This window comes from Python bivittatus, unplaced genomic scaffold (genome assembly GCF_059951505.1).
Source record: "Python bivittatus isolate LINGU-HERP-01145 unplaced genomic scaffold, Pbiv_v1 ctg000480_np1212, whole genome shotgun sequence".
Lineage (NCBI taxonomy): Eukaryota > Metazoa > Chordata > Lepidosauria > Squamata > Pythonidae > Python > Python bivittatus.
This window is the reverse complement of record NW_028277075.1, coordinates 67,188,733-67,204,180: the sequence shown is the minus strand read 5'-3', so window position 1 is coordinate 67,204,180 and position 15,448 is coordinate 67,188,733. Positions and strand designations below refer to the sequence as shown.

The window sequence follows — 15,448 nt, the reverse complement described above, 5'->3', positions numbered from 1 at the left end:
GAAATGTCTGTTGAAATAACATGTTCTAGATATTAGTACCTACAGATGGTGCTACTTTATAGATGATACCAAAATGTAGCTTCTTTTTTCTACTACAGGTAGGCTTAAATAGCAGAGGGCTGTTTCTGAATAGCAAAGGAACTTTTCCATTCTCCACATTTCTCATTCATGTAAGACTATTAACTTTCAAGGTACATAACATACATGTCTATCCATGATAGAGCCCTACTTCACATGGCTCTGTATTACCTTAGAAGGCACATAGAGATCCTGTGTTTGAAAACATCTTCAATCAAAATTGTCTATGTGCAAGAGTGCCTGGATGTGATAAGGAAGGATTATAATACTAACTTCTCTCTGTTATGTAAAGTATATGCATTATTATTTTAAATTTATTGGCCATCCAACTCCAGTGGACTCTGGGTGGCGTACAAAACTAAGAAAAAAACAACATAAAAACAGAGTTCACGAATACCAGGTTTGCACATGCAAGGCCTTAATAAAAGTACATTTTTATTGTGTCTTCAGTATGCTACCATATTTTATGAACCAGAGCTGCGATAGGGAGGGTCAATAGTAGTAATGAAAGAATAAATAAAGTCCATAAGTTGGTGCCAGTGCTTAACCAGTAGAATGAGCCTCAGAAGGTAGAAAGAAATTACAAAATAATGAGAAAAACATGGGGGTAGGAGTACACAAAGGCAGATATAGCGCAACCCTGGCAGTAAGAAGCTCTGTGTGAGTTAAGATTCTCTAACAGAAAATTCTCAACCTTCTTATAAAACTGTAATCCCCATGCATCTTTGAGGTTGCTGTAATAACATTTTGGTTTAATACAACTATCTGTTGGGCTTAGATCTGCTTTTTCCAATGAAAATGTGTTGTTGATAAAGGCAGCTTGGGAAATATGCAGCAGTTACCATATATCTTGCTGTAGCTGGACAGAATTCCTCTTTTTAGCCACGAGAGTCCTTGGATGATACAAATGATATGGCATAAGCTTAGTACCAATATTGGCTTGGTACTAAGCTTATGCCAAATCATACAATAATGTTAGGGTGTAGCTGTCAGTAGTAGGAAGAGGCCATTACTACTGCATGTGGCTGTGACCAACTGAGTGGGTTTGAATTACAGGAAAGGTAATACTGGGAGGAAAGATTTTCCTAAATTATGCTGGCTGTGCAGAAGCTAGAGTTTTTTTCATTTTATATTTCCTTTCCTATTGGGAGAATATTGATTATATCAGTTTTCCCATAATCAAGACTGATTGGGATGGGTCTAAATGATCTCACTATTGGCTCTAGTTGAGAGCCCATAATGTGCTCCAGTACTTTATCAGATATGTCAGATTGCAACTGGCTATCTGAAACTATAGCATCTAGTGCTTTTAAGCTTTTAAGCCTCACCCCTGTTTCTTTCAGAGTTGGAGACATCATTGTTTTTCAAGGAGGCATTATTGACTTTTAAGGTCTAAATACCCAGCCCATCTTTGGGCTAATACCACAAGCCAGGATGCAAGTGGTAGAATTTTGTTCTGTTTCGTGTACTTTGGTTTGTGGAGTCCTTGGTGTTCTCTGAGCTTGGTTGTTTTCTTTCAGATGTTTCATTACTGGACTAGGTAACATCTTCAGTGCTTGAAGGGAGTGGGGTTTGCGCTCTGTTCATATACAGTAGCTTGCCTCATCAGTAAACAACAAGCAGTAAACAAAAGCCTAATCAAAGAACTATTATACCAAGGAGAAAAACAACACCTCCTCCAACACTGACAGGGTAAGCTATATAAACAGAGAGCAAACCCTGCTCCCTTCTAGCACTGAAGATGTTACCTAGTTGGGTCATGAAATGTCTGCAAGAAAACAAGCACAGAGAACACCAAGGACTCCACACTTCAACCCTGAGCTAGAGATATTCTCTTCTGTTGGTATATTTTGGTTTATTCTGCAGCTCTTCTGATTTTACATTCTTTTATTATACTTAAGTTTTTTTCTGGTTTTAAATCGTATTTATAAACTAGTCAGAAGTTTCAGTTATTCAATTATTTATTCACTGATAAACAAATGGCTGCCATATCATCTTTTTTAGGTATACATTAATATTTATCCTTTAGGGAATCTCAAACTCGTCTCAAGCACATTTTATTTAACATATTTATAACCTATCTACACTCCAGAGAATCTTGTAGTGGGTTACACTGTATAATGCATTGCGTTCATCAGTACCTATCCAGTAATATCTACCATGTAAAATATGGAGTGATGCTTAGTTTGGGGTTTGTTTGTTTGTTTTTTGTTTTAATGAAATTCATAGCCTTCCTCTTTGCTAGCGATGAATGTTATCAACAATTTATGTGTCTACCTGGCATCTCTAGGAGAAAGATGTGTTACATTACTAAACTTGTATTCAAGAATTCCCACAACCCTTTAACATTGGTTTGGGGTGATACAAGTTGAAATCCAACATTTCTAGAGGAACTCAGGTTCTGTATTCTTGTTTTATACATACACAAACCTGCATACCTACACATACATACATCATACTCTACAAAAACTGCTGGAGAATTTATGTATAGCCTAAATGACACCATTTTATTCTGCAGTATAAAGGGAGAGCAAACCTGCATGTATTTGAAGACTGGTGTGGAGGAGCTGTGGGACATCTAAGGAAGAATCTGCATTTTCCCCTATATCCTCATGTGAGTATAATCTATTCTCCAAAAAAATGCCAGTGTTTCATAACTTCCAAGAGAGAGTGTTTCCTTTCTTTCTCTATGCAGTAAATATTCTTAAGCACTTTTGGAATGAATTTACATTTTGCTAAAATGTTTGGCTTGATCTAAATGCTAGTGAACTCCAGTCCAGTAATATCTTCCACTCAATTTAATAGTATTTATTTATTTATGCATTCATTCATATGTTTACAACATTTGTAAACTGCTCCAATTGTGCCGACTCTGGATAGTATACAACAAAGCAAGAAAAATCAAAGTGTACAAAAATAAAATAATCACAACAATGGTCTTTTCTTTATCAGGAGCCATCATGATTTGCTGGACTACAGTTTCTCCTAATTAAACACTGTGCTATCCAGAAATTATCTCTCTCAGCCCAACTTACCTCACAAGGGTGTTGTTGTGGGGAGAATAGGAGGAGGAAGGAGTACTAGGTTTGTTCACTGCCTTAAGTTGTTTATAAAAAATAATAAAGGCAGGATTTAAAAAAAACTAAAAAAATAAATGGAGTTGCAGTTCAGTACAACCTAAGGGCACAGAATTCAGTAAGAATATAGTCTGTATAGTATCCTATTCTTATGATAATGGCCAAGGAATTCCCACTGATTAGGACAGACCAAATCTGGAAACTCTTGCAAAATTTGGTCCTGATAGAGGAAGTTATAGTGTGGGGAGATCAGCAGTACAATAGAAATGCCCACTTGGCTTCATACATTCTTGTAATTAATGTTCTTTATTCTTACAATAGTCACTTTGATGAATGAATGAATGAATGAATGAATGAATGAATGAATGAATGAATGAATGAATGAATTTTATAGCCAAAGGCCAGCAATATAAAATAGCTTACAAGAGCAAAACATCAAGACAATAGTACAACACATAATAAAGCAGACAGTATCACAAAAGTAATAGGACATTATTTACTATAACTGGAGAGAAAGTTTAACTGGCATTCCCTCACCCTGCTGATGTTTTGTATAATGCATAGAATTTGTACAATGCATAGAAACTCATATATATTCTGTTTTCAGTGTGCAATTACAGTGAATATAGTTGCATAGCATTTGCCCAAAACCTGTGAAGTGGAATGTTACATGCAAAGAGACTCTCTTTTCCTTTCTGACTTTAGACTCGTACAACAGTAAAAAAGTTGGCTGTGTCACCCAAGTGGAAAAATTATGGACTACGTATTTTTGGCTACATTCATCCCTTCAAAGATGGTGAGTACAATAACTTCCCTTTCAAGGGCAGAGCTTCCTTTGTGAAAGAATATTTTTATCCAGAAAGCCCCTATTATTGCCTTTCTCCTACAGTCTCAGAAGGGCATTTTTGGACAGCTTCAGAGGAAGCCAGATTATCTAAGTAATGATTGGATCACGTTTTGCTCCTTACTCCCTCCCCTGGTCACAAGGTTTCATGCCTTCAAAAAGCTTATGAGAAAACATTATTTCTTTCACCTCCCTTCTTAAAAATAAGCAACAACAATGAGGCATTGCCACTCTAGATTTTTGAGATCAGACAGTAACATTTAAGAACACATGACATTGTAACTTGCAGGTACATGCCCAGCCCACCAGGACAGGAAACAAATTTAAATCTCACTCCACATTCCTGCTCTTATCTGCTGCTACCTCTGTCTTGTTCATGGTTAAATTCTCTTTCCTTGTCTTATAGGAGACTTTCAGTTTTCTGTAGCTTCGGATGATAATTCTGAATTTTGGCTCAGCTCTGATGAGACTCCAGCCAATATACGTCTGGTGGCATTTGTGGGCAAGGTGGGCAACTTCATATAATAGTAAGATAATGATAATGGCATTGTAGCAACTTTCTGGGTAGATGTGCTTCTTATAGCCTTCTTACACACAGTGCCATCTGGCATCATCTCTCTGATTCCTTGCTGAGAGAGTTACATGTAAATGGAACTATAGTGTTGCCACTGGGAGACATATAAACCTTGAACCAACTCAGCTGTGAGTTTTACATCTGGAGGCTGCATAATTAAAACCTGGATCTATTGTACAAAATTCAAATGTGTGTGTCTGAGGATCTGTTTGAAATTCTCACATGTTGCGATAGTGATGTTTTATATGCAAGCCCCCTTCTGTTGCTGTGGTTCACAGCTTGAACCCACTTGGTTTCTTCACTAACACTGCTTTGGATTGTAGGTCTCTTGTCTATGGCAATAGCACAAGTTTTGTGGTTATTTCTCTCAATTCATTCAGAATGAAAATTGAGTTCTCATTTCCATACTATGTGCTGAGAGTCTATTTACCACTACGTTAAAGAATAAAGAAATGCTGGAAATAAGGCATGGTTTTCCATATAAGGGAGGAACTTTGCAGTTTGATGGCAGGCAAAATGGATTGGTTTATTTAATTACTTAATTAGTTATTACATGTATTTATACACTGCCAAGCTCCCAGATTCTGGATGGTTTACAAATTAACCATCATAAAAGCATCATATAAAATCCCAAACAATTACTCTGTCCAACTGCCAGACCAAACCATCATAACCCAAACCATCAATCAAATAAAAAAGCAGCAGCCCAGTGTCACAATAAAATAAAAGAGAAGATTTAAAAAATCCACACATTATATCTCAAAAGCCTGCTTAAACAAAACAGTCTTGACAGCCTCAAGGAATGCCAGAATAGACCTTCAAGGCAAATCATTCCGTAGCATTGAGGCTGCCGGAAGACAGCCTCTGGGTCCGTGACCCCTTGACTTTGTGTGGGTTCAGGGCCCTCAGTATCCCTTCCCTGGATGCTTGCACAGTTTCGGCAGAATCCAATTAGCAGAGCCAGCTCCTCAAATAACCTAAAGTCAAGTCACAAAGGGCATTATAGATTAAGGAAAGAACTTTGGATTGGCTCTGGAAAACTACTAATAGCCACAGCGTAGTGACCCCAGATCAATATGATATTACAATTCCAGTTCTCACATATTACTAACCAGACAACTGCATTTTGTACCAACTGCATTTTGCAGTTAGATGCAGCCCCTAGTAGAACATATTATAGTCATTTAATTGTTTGGTGATGAGGGTGTGATTACTATTGATAAGGTTTCTTGGTCCAGGAAGGGCTGCAAATGGCACACCAGTTTAAGAAGGACAAAGACTCCCCTGGTCATGGTTTCTGTCTCCTGTTCCAGCAGAACCTGAAGGTGTTCCAGCAGGACCAGGGGTTTTCAGGAAATCCCCTAAGCCATGGACCTTACCCTTCAAAGGGAAGTGTAACCTTTTCAGATCTATTAATCGATCAGAAATAAAGCAGGGATCCAGTCTGAGCAGGATTTTTTTTACCTATCCAGTCCCTTACAGCCCCCTAGCATTAGGCAAAGACTTCTTTGGCATCTCTGATCTGGCCTAGGGTGACTCTGTATAACTGGGTATCATCAGCAGTGGCTGTTGAAGGATCTGAAATCTTCAGGAGGGCATATATCTGTCAGGACTACATTGCTCTCTTTACCTAATCAGGTTTCAGTGATACATGTTGAGTCTGCCCATTCATGTGCTGCCAGGTCATGAATGAAAGAGATCTTATTATGAACAAACTAGATATTTACTAACAGCAGCCTGAGACTAAGACACCCAGAAGTCTGACCTTCAGGTTCAAAAGCAGGTACTGGGTAACAAATGGGAGTCTGCACCCAATTATGGTTCCCCTTTCTCCTGTAACAGCCACCATTCATCAAAACTACCTCTTCCACCCACTGGATATGTGGTGTGTAGTGCCATAGCTCCCTACTGGATTGGCTGACCTCCCCCAAAACTCCATATCGGTTACTGTTCCTTATTTCACACTGAAATAAGCTAGTGAGGCCACAGTTTGCTTACCTAAACAGCTGGTGCCCCTTGCCACATGCACATCATCCACACCTACCATTCCCTACAAACACCTCCCCAGGAGCCCCTCAAGTCCTACTCCCATTAGAGCCTTACTAATTTTCTACCTCCTCTCTCACTCTAGGGGAAGACTCTCTTTGGTCCTCCTAGCCTCTCTTCCAGGGAAAGGGGTCCGAACCCTTCCCCCTCACACTGCTACTGTTTCACAATGACCTGACACCTCAGAGGCCCACAGCTGCCATAGCCTCTGTGCACTGTTAACAGGCAGCCCCAATATCTGCTTAATGTTGCCAGCTCTCTCTCTTCCATGCCCCAGCCTTGCACTTTCCCCTTGCCTGCTTTCACCAGGGCAAGCTCTTGTACTACCTCACCCCACTCAGTCTCTCTCACCCAGTCCTCTGCTTACAAATGGTGACTGCCACACATCTAATCCTTCCCTGGTATCCAAGATGTTGGATGAAACTACAGTCTCCATCATGCTCCCTCCTCTCTGCCTCTGCCACTGTCTAGGGGTGGATTTCCAGCCCAAATCTCCTAAAACTCATTCTGGATCCTGATCCAGTCATTGCTCTACCTTGCCCTCAGCATTGTCCCAACCTACTTACTTTGCTTCTTCCAACACTCTCCAGTTCCATCCCTCAACATACAATGCTTCAAATTCCCATCTGTAAGCACCTGGTACAAACCAACATTCCCCAACCCACTCCAGCATTACAAAAAGCAATCTCTATGTGACTCAAGTAGTTGGGCATCATATTGGTATCAGTTCATACTGTGAACAATTTGCTGTTTTGGAAAGAGGTAACATAAGAAGCATAACAAAGAATGTACAAAATAACTTCAGATAGAGAAATCTACCGTTTTTGTGATTTTTTTAAGCTCATATGTCTATCTTTAAAATGTTTGAAAACAGCTAAATAAGTGCTTCTGCCCCCATGTTGTCAACAATCCCTCTTTAGATTTCTCTGAATCTGGGAAAAGTGCATTCAGTTCCATCTACAGACACAGATATAATGGATAGAAAGAGAATTAATGCAACTCCTCAGGCTATTTTGATTTTTACAATCTTGGTGCTATTTTGCTGTTCAGCAAAATCTGACATCCAGCAAAGTTATGAAAGATGCCTCAGGGGACTACTCATTCAATATTACTGGTATACTTGTACGTGAAATGCTAATGGCATGTTATAGCTTATAAGGAATCAGCAAAAGATTTCAGTCCAAGGGTTAGATATGTGTAACAACTCCTTCATATGTTCAATGTGTCTGAAATCCAATAGTTCACACAATCCTTCAGGCTGTGCTAAGTTGTCTGACTCTGCCCTTAGTCCGACTTCTCACGAATAGGAATATTTTCATCTGGTAAACTTAGAGGGTGTATTTTGAGGAGTTAGAGAATATGGTTTCAAGATGGAAATATGCGTTGTCTTTAATTTGAACACAGTTCTCACGCACATTGATTATGGTGCTCCTAGTTTACCCCCTAGCTACGAGAACTATTATATTTGGCTGCTTTAGTCTAGGCTACCCACTCCCAGTCTAATGCCTTCAGTCGTGTTGGAACTGCATCTCTCCAACTTGCAGCCAGGAAGATTAAAGGCACATCTGGAGGACACCAGCTAGGAGAAGGCTGATCTAACCCTACAAGGAAATGGCTTTGGGCTAAAGCTGACTCTGCTTGGAGTTACTTCTCTATGATTCCTTTTTCCAACCAAGAGTATGAGAGAAATGGGAAGGAAGTACTATTTGCATAAACTCTTAGTTGCTTTAACAATTGTTGCAAGAAACCATGAAGGACTGATTTCTTTTCAAAGCAATGTGGACAGAATGTTTTTGTGCCAGAAACTGATGAGAAAGGGTTAAGCTGCACCCCCTGCACTATTTTTTCAGCCCTTAATTAGAGCCTCTGAATCTGTTTGTCAGTAAAGAAGGAAGGGCTGGAAGAACCATCAGGAAAAAGATACATACAAAGATATATGATTAATAGCTTGGTTCTAAAGACATTAGGAAGTAGGTAATCACTAGGAACACTCTTGCTGCTTTCAAGGCAGTGAACTTTGCATATGAAACTGATCAGATTTCATATCTGTTTTCCATTCTTCTGAACATATGTTTTTATTACTTATCTCAGATGTACTTCAAAGACTGTCTCTCAAATATTGGAAAGTTTTGAAACCCCCAGGGTGCACCAAACAGATTTATAATCTGCGCTTTTGACTTTCCGTTAACAAATTAAAGTAAAACAAAATTAAATCTTCCTTTATGGTCAAATTTTAAGCATGCATGTCCAAGTCTCAGAACAGCTATAGTTCTTTCACTCTGTATATTTGTAATGGATGCATAAAGGCCAATGTCAAGACTTGCACATTTATGTCCCTTTCACATATAAGGACTACCCAGACCTAGGATCAATGCCACCTCCCTGTGTTATGAGAATGCTGTGGAGCTTTCTGAAGCCATTGCCAGCTGAGACTATTAATTTTCAGCTCAGTTGATACCCCATAGCAAATGCTGCAAAGGCAATTTCATAGTTTTTTCTCTGGGTGTTCCATTGGTGGGTATTCCTGCTCTGCCTCCCATCTCCTTGGATTTTTCCCCTCCTGAAGCCAACATGCCCACCCCACCCACCCCACTTTTTTCAAGAATGATTGGAAAAGCAGCTTTGTTGTTACCTTCACAAAGCAACCATTGTTATTCCCTCCCTGTAAAAGCAAATACAAAGACAAAAAGAAGATTGAGAGGGGCAGGGTGCAGGCCTGAGCACTGATTTTTGTGTAATTTCTATACTTCCCCTTCTTCTTTTCCAGCCCTAGGGAGCAGAGATGAGGATGCTCATACAGACACAAGTGAATTTTTTTATTATTTGCATGGTGAAACTGCAACAGTGCCCTTAGGAAAGGAAAAAGTTGTAGCTACAACAACTATTTTTATCTCAATTATGGAGATTGGGATCATTATGGAGACTCTATTATGGGACAAGGCTTACCATTCTTACATTATCTCGGAGGTGACCACTTGCAGGGCATTCTTGTTTGATCAGTTCTTGGAAGTCCCTTGTTGATCTTGGCTATTTGCAAAAGCCAAGCCCAGATGGACCAGATTAGTTCTTGAATAGGAGAGTATCAAGAGATCCTAAGGCTAAGTGAGACTGGGAAGTAAAATATATATATATATATATATATATATATATATATATATATATATATATTTTCTGGAAGAAGGCAGTAGCAACAGACTTTACCTAGTAACTCAGTTTTTGAGCAGCTGATGTCAATAACTAATGAGGTTATTAGGAAATCCACAGTGATCAAAATCTTCAGTACTTTTTATTGGTGTAAAAGATGAAACAATTTCTTCATTTCTTCTCCCCCCCTTTAGCTGGGCTCTGAGTGGACTGCTCCAGGAGAATTCACAAAATTCAGCTCTCAAGTCTCAAAGCCAATCCGGTAGGTGCTACCACCATGTCCTTCCATTCTCCATTATGACTGATAGAATGATCCTAAGAATTAAAAGGAAGAATAATTCACTGCTTTTGAAGCTCTGCCAAATGAAAGCAGCGAAGTCATGAGGTGGAAGAATGCATTTTTATTTTTCTTGAGGCAGATTTGGTTTTTTTTAATTCTCTCCACTGAAATCTGTGGGAGTGGAGATTACTATACCCTCAAGAGGGCATAATCCATGGGCTCAATCTGAGCTCATATGAAGGAAGTGAGTGAGCTTTTGAATTGGTAGGTCCAAGAACAGCTACAGAGTACTCTGTTTAGGCTCCTGTTGCAGATGGGAGACCTATGCATGGAGGATTTTCTGTGGGGGGTATTGGGATCTCCAGAACAGATTCAACCAGGAGAGAGTCTTGTTCTCTTTCCTCAGCCACCCTTCTGAATTTCCCAATTTTCTTGTAGTCCTCTACTGAGGCCTCTAGGAACTGATGCTCGAAGGCCCTTGTGCCAGAAAACATCATCTAAAGGAGTCTGTTCAAAGCCCTCCTCACTCTTCCTGACAGGTCATACAAGGAGCATATTGCAACTCTTCTTGGAAAGAGGCAGAAAGGCTTCACATTTATTTTAGTATTGCATCTTACATCAGAGCTGGTATAAACTGCCCTCACCCAGCTTCTGTGCTGGATTAAGCCTGAGAGATGGTCAGAGCTGGCCAGTTGAAGCCCTTGCCCCAAAAGAGTTTCTCTGAACTTCTTGCCTTGCCAGGTGGAATAATGACCTCCAGATTGGAGGTGGGGTAGAAGTAGCAGTGAGCTTGCTTTTTTCAAAGAGTTCACCAAGACACAAACTCTAGGTGACCATGCACCATGTAATTACACATTTAGAAGTAATATATCAGATATGAAGGAGAGCTGTTTTGAGGAAATAGAATGCTGAGTAACAGCTATGATAATATATTGAGGCAAGCAGGGTATCTGCAGCAAAGCGGGATGAGTTATAGCAAGCCCTGCCCCACAGTGTACAAGCCCTTATATGTCTGTGTTGTGACCTGCTGTTGGGCAGGCCTTGCATAGTTACACCACTGGGCATGCTTCATACTGCAAAACCACATCTTGCTCCTTCCTTGCTAGCAAAAAAGGAGCTAACCAGCCTAGCCAATCTTTTCTGCTGATAATTGCCAATTGCCAGCTGAGGGCACAGTGGCTGCTGATCTGGGGTTTTTTATTATTATTATTGCCAACAATAAATAATTAAGGTGCCATTTTTATTATTATGGTTGGTCGCACAGTCAGCCAGATGTTTAGACTGGATTTGACATTTTTATCCACCTATCGAGTCCTTCTCAAGGACCTGGGATAGGCAGATTTGCTTGATGGTGTTAAAAGTATCATTGCAGGATATAAGCTGTTCCAGGTAAAGCTGCCTTTTGCAATTGACGGTGATTTTGTCCATGCCAATGGTGTTCAAGTGGTGCTCCAGATGTTTTGGGATTGCACCTAAGGCGCCTATAACTATTGGTACTATCTTTGCTTTCTTTTGCCATTCTACATCTATTTACAGGTCTTTGTATTTTGTGATTTTCTCCAGTTCTTTCTCTTCTAATCTGCTGTCTCCAGGTATTGCCATGTCCACTATCCAGACTTTTTTATCTTTCTTATCAACAATTGTTAAGTCTGGGGTGTTGTGTGGCAGGTGCTTGTCTGTTTGAATTCTAAAGTCCCAGAGCACTTGAGCTTCTTCATTTCCTATTCCTTTGTCTGTTTTGTGGTCCCACCAGTTCTTGCTTGCAGGCAAATGGTATTTCTTGCAGATATTCTTATTATTTAATTTTCTGAAAATTGAGTTATGTCAGTTGACTTTACTGGCTGTAAATGGTTAACCTTAGACCCAGCTTTCCTGACCCAACCCAAGTTCACAAAGCACAGTTTGGTATGTTCCCATAACATTGTGGTCCCAGTCAAATAAACCCCACCACAGCTTAACATGATGACCTGGCTCACATGATGTGCTAAGACTGTACCTAAACTCCTACCAACATTGAACCATAAATACCCATCCTCATTTTAGCCTGTGCAAACCCACACTGTCTCTCAAAGCTGCTTAAAGTGGCAACTAAACTTGCTTCTCCATTAGCCTTTTTCTTTCCTTACTGACTTCTGTTCTGCATCTTTCTACTTTTCCTTTACTGTCTTCTGTTCTCTCTCTGTTTTACACAAAGGCCGGTCACTTTGAAGCTAAGCTACTTTCTGTCAAGCTAGGAGCCTGACAACTCCCTTCCGATTGTTTTGATTCTGCTTTGAATGAAGCTGGCAGCTCTCTTATGGCTGTGTCTTCCTTTGCTCCATCAGTTGATCATCAAGCTGGACCTCTCTTGGCACTTTGTTGAAGAGGTGTTTCCCTTACACTCAAAAGTGTTTTCTCTGGTTTTGCATCCTGTCAATAGAAAAGCACAGGCCATTTGAGTAAGTGGGAGCCCTTAGAAGGTATCTGTTCTGACCTTCTATTCATACAGGATCTTCAGTATTGGAGGCAGCTGCAGTATCTCTTGGAAATGACCATCCTCCCTCTACTTCATTACATCCCGTGAAGGAAACCTGTCACCTCTCGAGGCAGCCTTTTCTACTGTAAAACAGCTGTTACCTTTAGGAAGCTTCTCCTAATGTTTAATCAACATCTTTTTAGAAAGTGTATTCATTAGTTCTAGTTCTCCTTCTGGACACAGAACTAATCTTCTGATTCTTCTCATGGCAGAATTATTGTGTCTCCCATTAATACATTATTTTCATGTACAGTAAAATGCCTGCAATTGTAAGCCAGTGTGATGTAGTGGCCAGGACCAGGAACCAGTGTAATCTAGTGGCCAGGACAAGGAAAACCTAGGTTCAAATTTATCCTCAGCCATGGAAACTCATTAGGTGACTTTGGGGGCAGTCACTTTCTTTCAGCCCAACCTATCTCACAGCCCTGCTCGGAGGTGGAGGGTGGAGATAAAATGATTTTTTGTTGTTGTTGTTGGTTTTTTGCAATGAGAGTCCTCCTGAGCTGTAGACTGTCCACTCATGATGTAGTGGGTTTATGTTCTTTTAACGCATATAAACTCCTTTGTCCTTTCCATGCAGAAAGGGATTATTTTGCACATAGTCACAGTGGTTGAAAGTAATATTTAAATAGGTCTCTGGGAAGCTTTCAAACTTTCCTTTTTGGAAGTGACAGCCTTTGCACTACTTTCATATCCCCCTGATATAGATATATAGATATTCCTTTTTTCTTTGCATAGCCTCTTATTTCTCTGCGATACAGCCTGTACTATATCATCAGACTGGAGGTGAAGTGTGGGGCTTGCAGAGTTTCCTTGCTAAGATCAAAATACTAACAGCTCCAAAATAATAATGAAGATGCGCTGAATGCTTATTGCTTTTCTCTGCTGCTAGAGGAGACTGATGAGGAAAGTCATTCAAATGCAAGAACAGAATATGAATGGGCAAACACTGAGCTGAAACGAAGCCAACTACTGGCATGATGGAAATTTTCCAGCAGTAATACCATCATGCTGGAACTTCAGTAGAATTAAAAAATGTGGATCTTCTTCAGATCTTTCAGTGATCTAGCACTGATTCACGCAGGGAGGAATATTAAGATGCAGCAGGTGTTTTTGTCACTAAATAATCAAAGCGCTCAGCAGATCAAGAAACAGAGGCCTATATATTGTTACCTCAATCTTTCTGTGGCAGTTGGAGACACAGTGACACTGAGGGTAGTTTACTATTTCAAATCTAAAAAGCTATGGATTTAAGGTTCCCTGAACCTCTTGCCCAATATTTAACTGGAAATAGGCAAGCTGTCTTGCACTGGAATTTGGGTCAGACAAATCTCATTTTTTGAATGAGTTAGTTTTCCCTTTCCTATATATCCCATTCTTCTAAGCATCCCAAGTATGTGTTCTTGGGTGTTCTCAAACCCATGAGAAACAGGAGTGAACAAAACTAAAGTATTTGATCATGAATTTTCTTTTGGTAGATGTTGAAATATGAAACAGAACAAAATTAAATGCCTTTGTTAGATTATCTCTGAATACTACAAAGCAGAGTCAGGAGCAGGTTAGCAGAGGTATCTTCTCGTGGCTTAATTAAAAAAGTAGAAACTTTATTTTTCACATAAAATATATATGCATGGATTCTTAGTTTTCCCAGCACTGAGGAAAGGGATGTTCCCTTGGCCTCTGTAATAACTAAGACCTCTAGAATTCTAAAGAGCTTAGGACCTGAGGGCTTCTATAGGAGAACTACATTCTGTTTCAGGTCTGGATGCTTTATTAAAGAAGATTTTAAGTCTCCATTTCTATGGTGGAACTTCTTACCCTTTATATTAAATCTTTCACAAGGTTGAGGTGCATGCTGGGATCTGCCATAAGGTGATTTAAAATTAATTGCAAGGAGGAATCTTGAGACATCTAAGTTCCATTTACTGTAACAGACATGTCACATGAAAAAGGCTGGTTTATCCAGCAACAGAGTAACATGGTTTTTCCTACTTCCTCCTCCAATTCCACCTCCTTGGTGGTGCTGATGGTGTTAAAGTGTTTAGTTGTTAAATGAACATTTTACAGTGGAGTAGACTTTTTAGTTGAGTGAAAGTAAGAGCAGAAAAAGGCTGAATTCTGGTTCAGACCATTCTCTCTGAAACCATGTAGCTTTCATTTTGTGAACCAATGCCTTAAAGTATGCACAAAGTCAGATTTCTTAGCCTTATTCCATCATTAATCATTCCTTATTTCTGTTCCTGGAAATGATTTGGTATAATCCATACTTGAGAGCTTGTTATAGTCCAATGTTTTCCAATTTCTGGAAACTGGTTTTAAAGGAGAGGATCTGACTTTTGAACATTTGGGATTGGTTCACCAAGAGATATACATGAGCTGTTCAAAATTTCTCCTGTCCTGTGGCTAGTGTTTTAAAACAGCTGGGGAGAGAGTTGTTCCTCTGCTGCAGATTGCCTTCCAGATGATTAGCTTGGGACAAAGTACTGTGGTAATCTAATTAAGGGCCAGTGAAAGAAAGTGGGAGGGAAGGGCGGGCATCATTAGCAGGGGTGACAATTGTTGGGACTCATTTGCCGTACGCAGTTTGATGAAACAGCTGATTGGAGACTAGCCAACTTTGATAGCAAGAAGCCTATACACCTCCAGGAGTTCCCAGGGGAAATTAGAGGAGCTTTTCATCCTTCTTCAATTGAAGTACAGCTGTGATGAGCAGGCCTTGATATGGCTGGTTTACATGCCTTGCTTGTACATATCAGTGTAGACACATACAAATGCTGTATATATGCTATAAAAGGTTTTTACACACCTGATTTGGGGCATATTTTATTGTGTTTTGTTTTTATGGTGTTCTATGTTTCTATTCATCTCTCTCTTAAATGATAACATGTGC

General features: G+C 39.8%; 1 protein-coding gene across 1 annotated transcript in view; it reads left to right on the top strand.

Moving 5' to 3' along the window:
• B4GALNT4 (beta-1,4-N-acetyl-galactosaminyltransferase 4) overlaps window positions 1-15,448 on the top strand; it is a 181,683-nt gene that overhangs the window by 122,985 nt on the left and 43,250 nt on the right. The window contains exons 4-7 of the mRNA XM_088146137.1: window positions 2,597-2,692; window positions 3,861-3,951; window positions 4,406-4,506; window positions 9,958-10,025. Of these exons, the coding sequence (XP_088002263.1) occupies window positions 2,597-2,692; window positions 3,861-3,951; window positions 4,406-4,506; window positions 9,958-10,025 (356 nt within the window). The remainder of the gene's footprint in view (window positions 1-2,596; window positions 2,693-3,860; window positions 3,952-4,405; window positions 4,507-9,957; window positions 10,026-15,448) is intronic.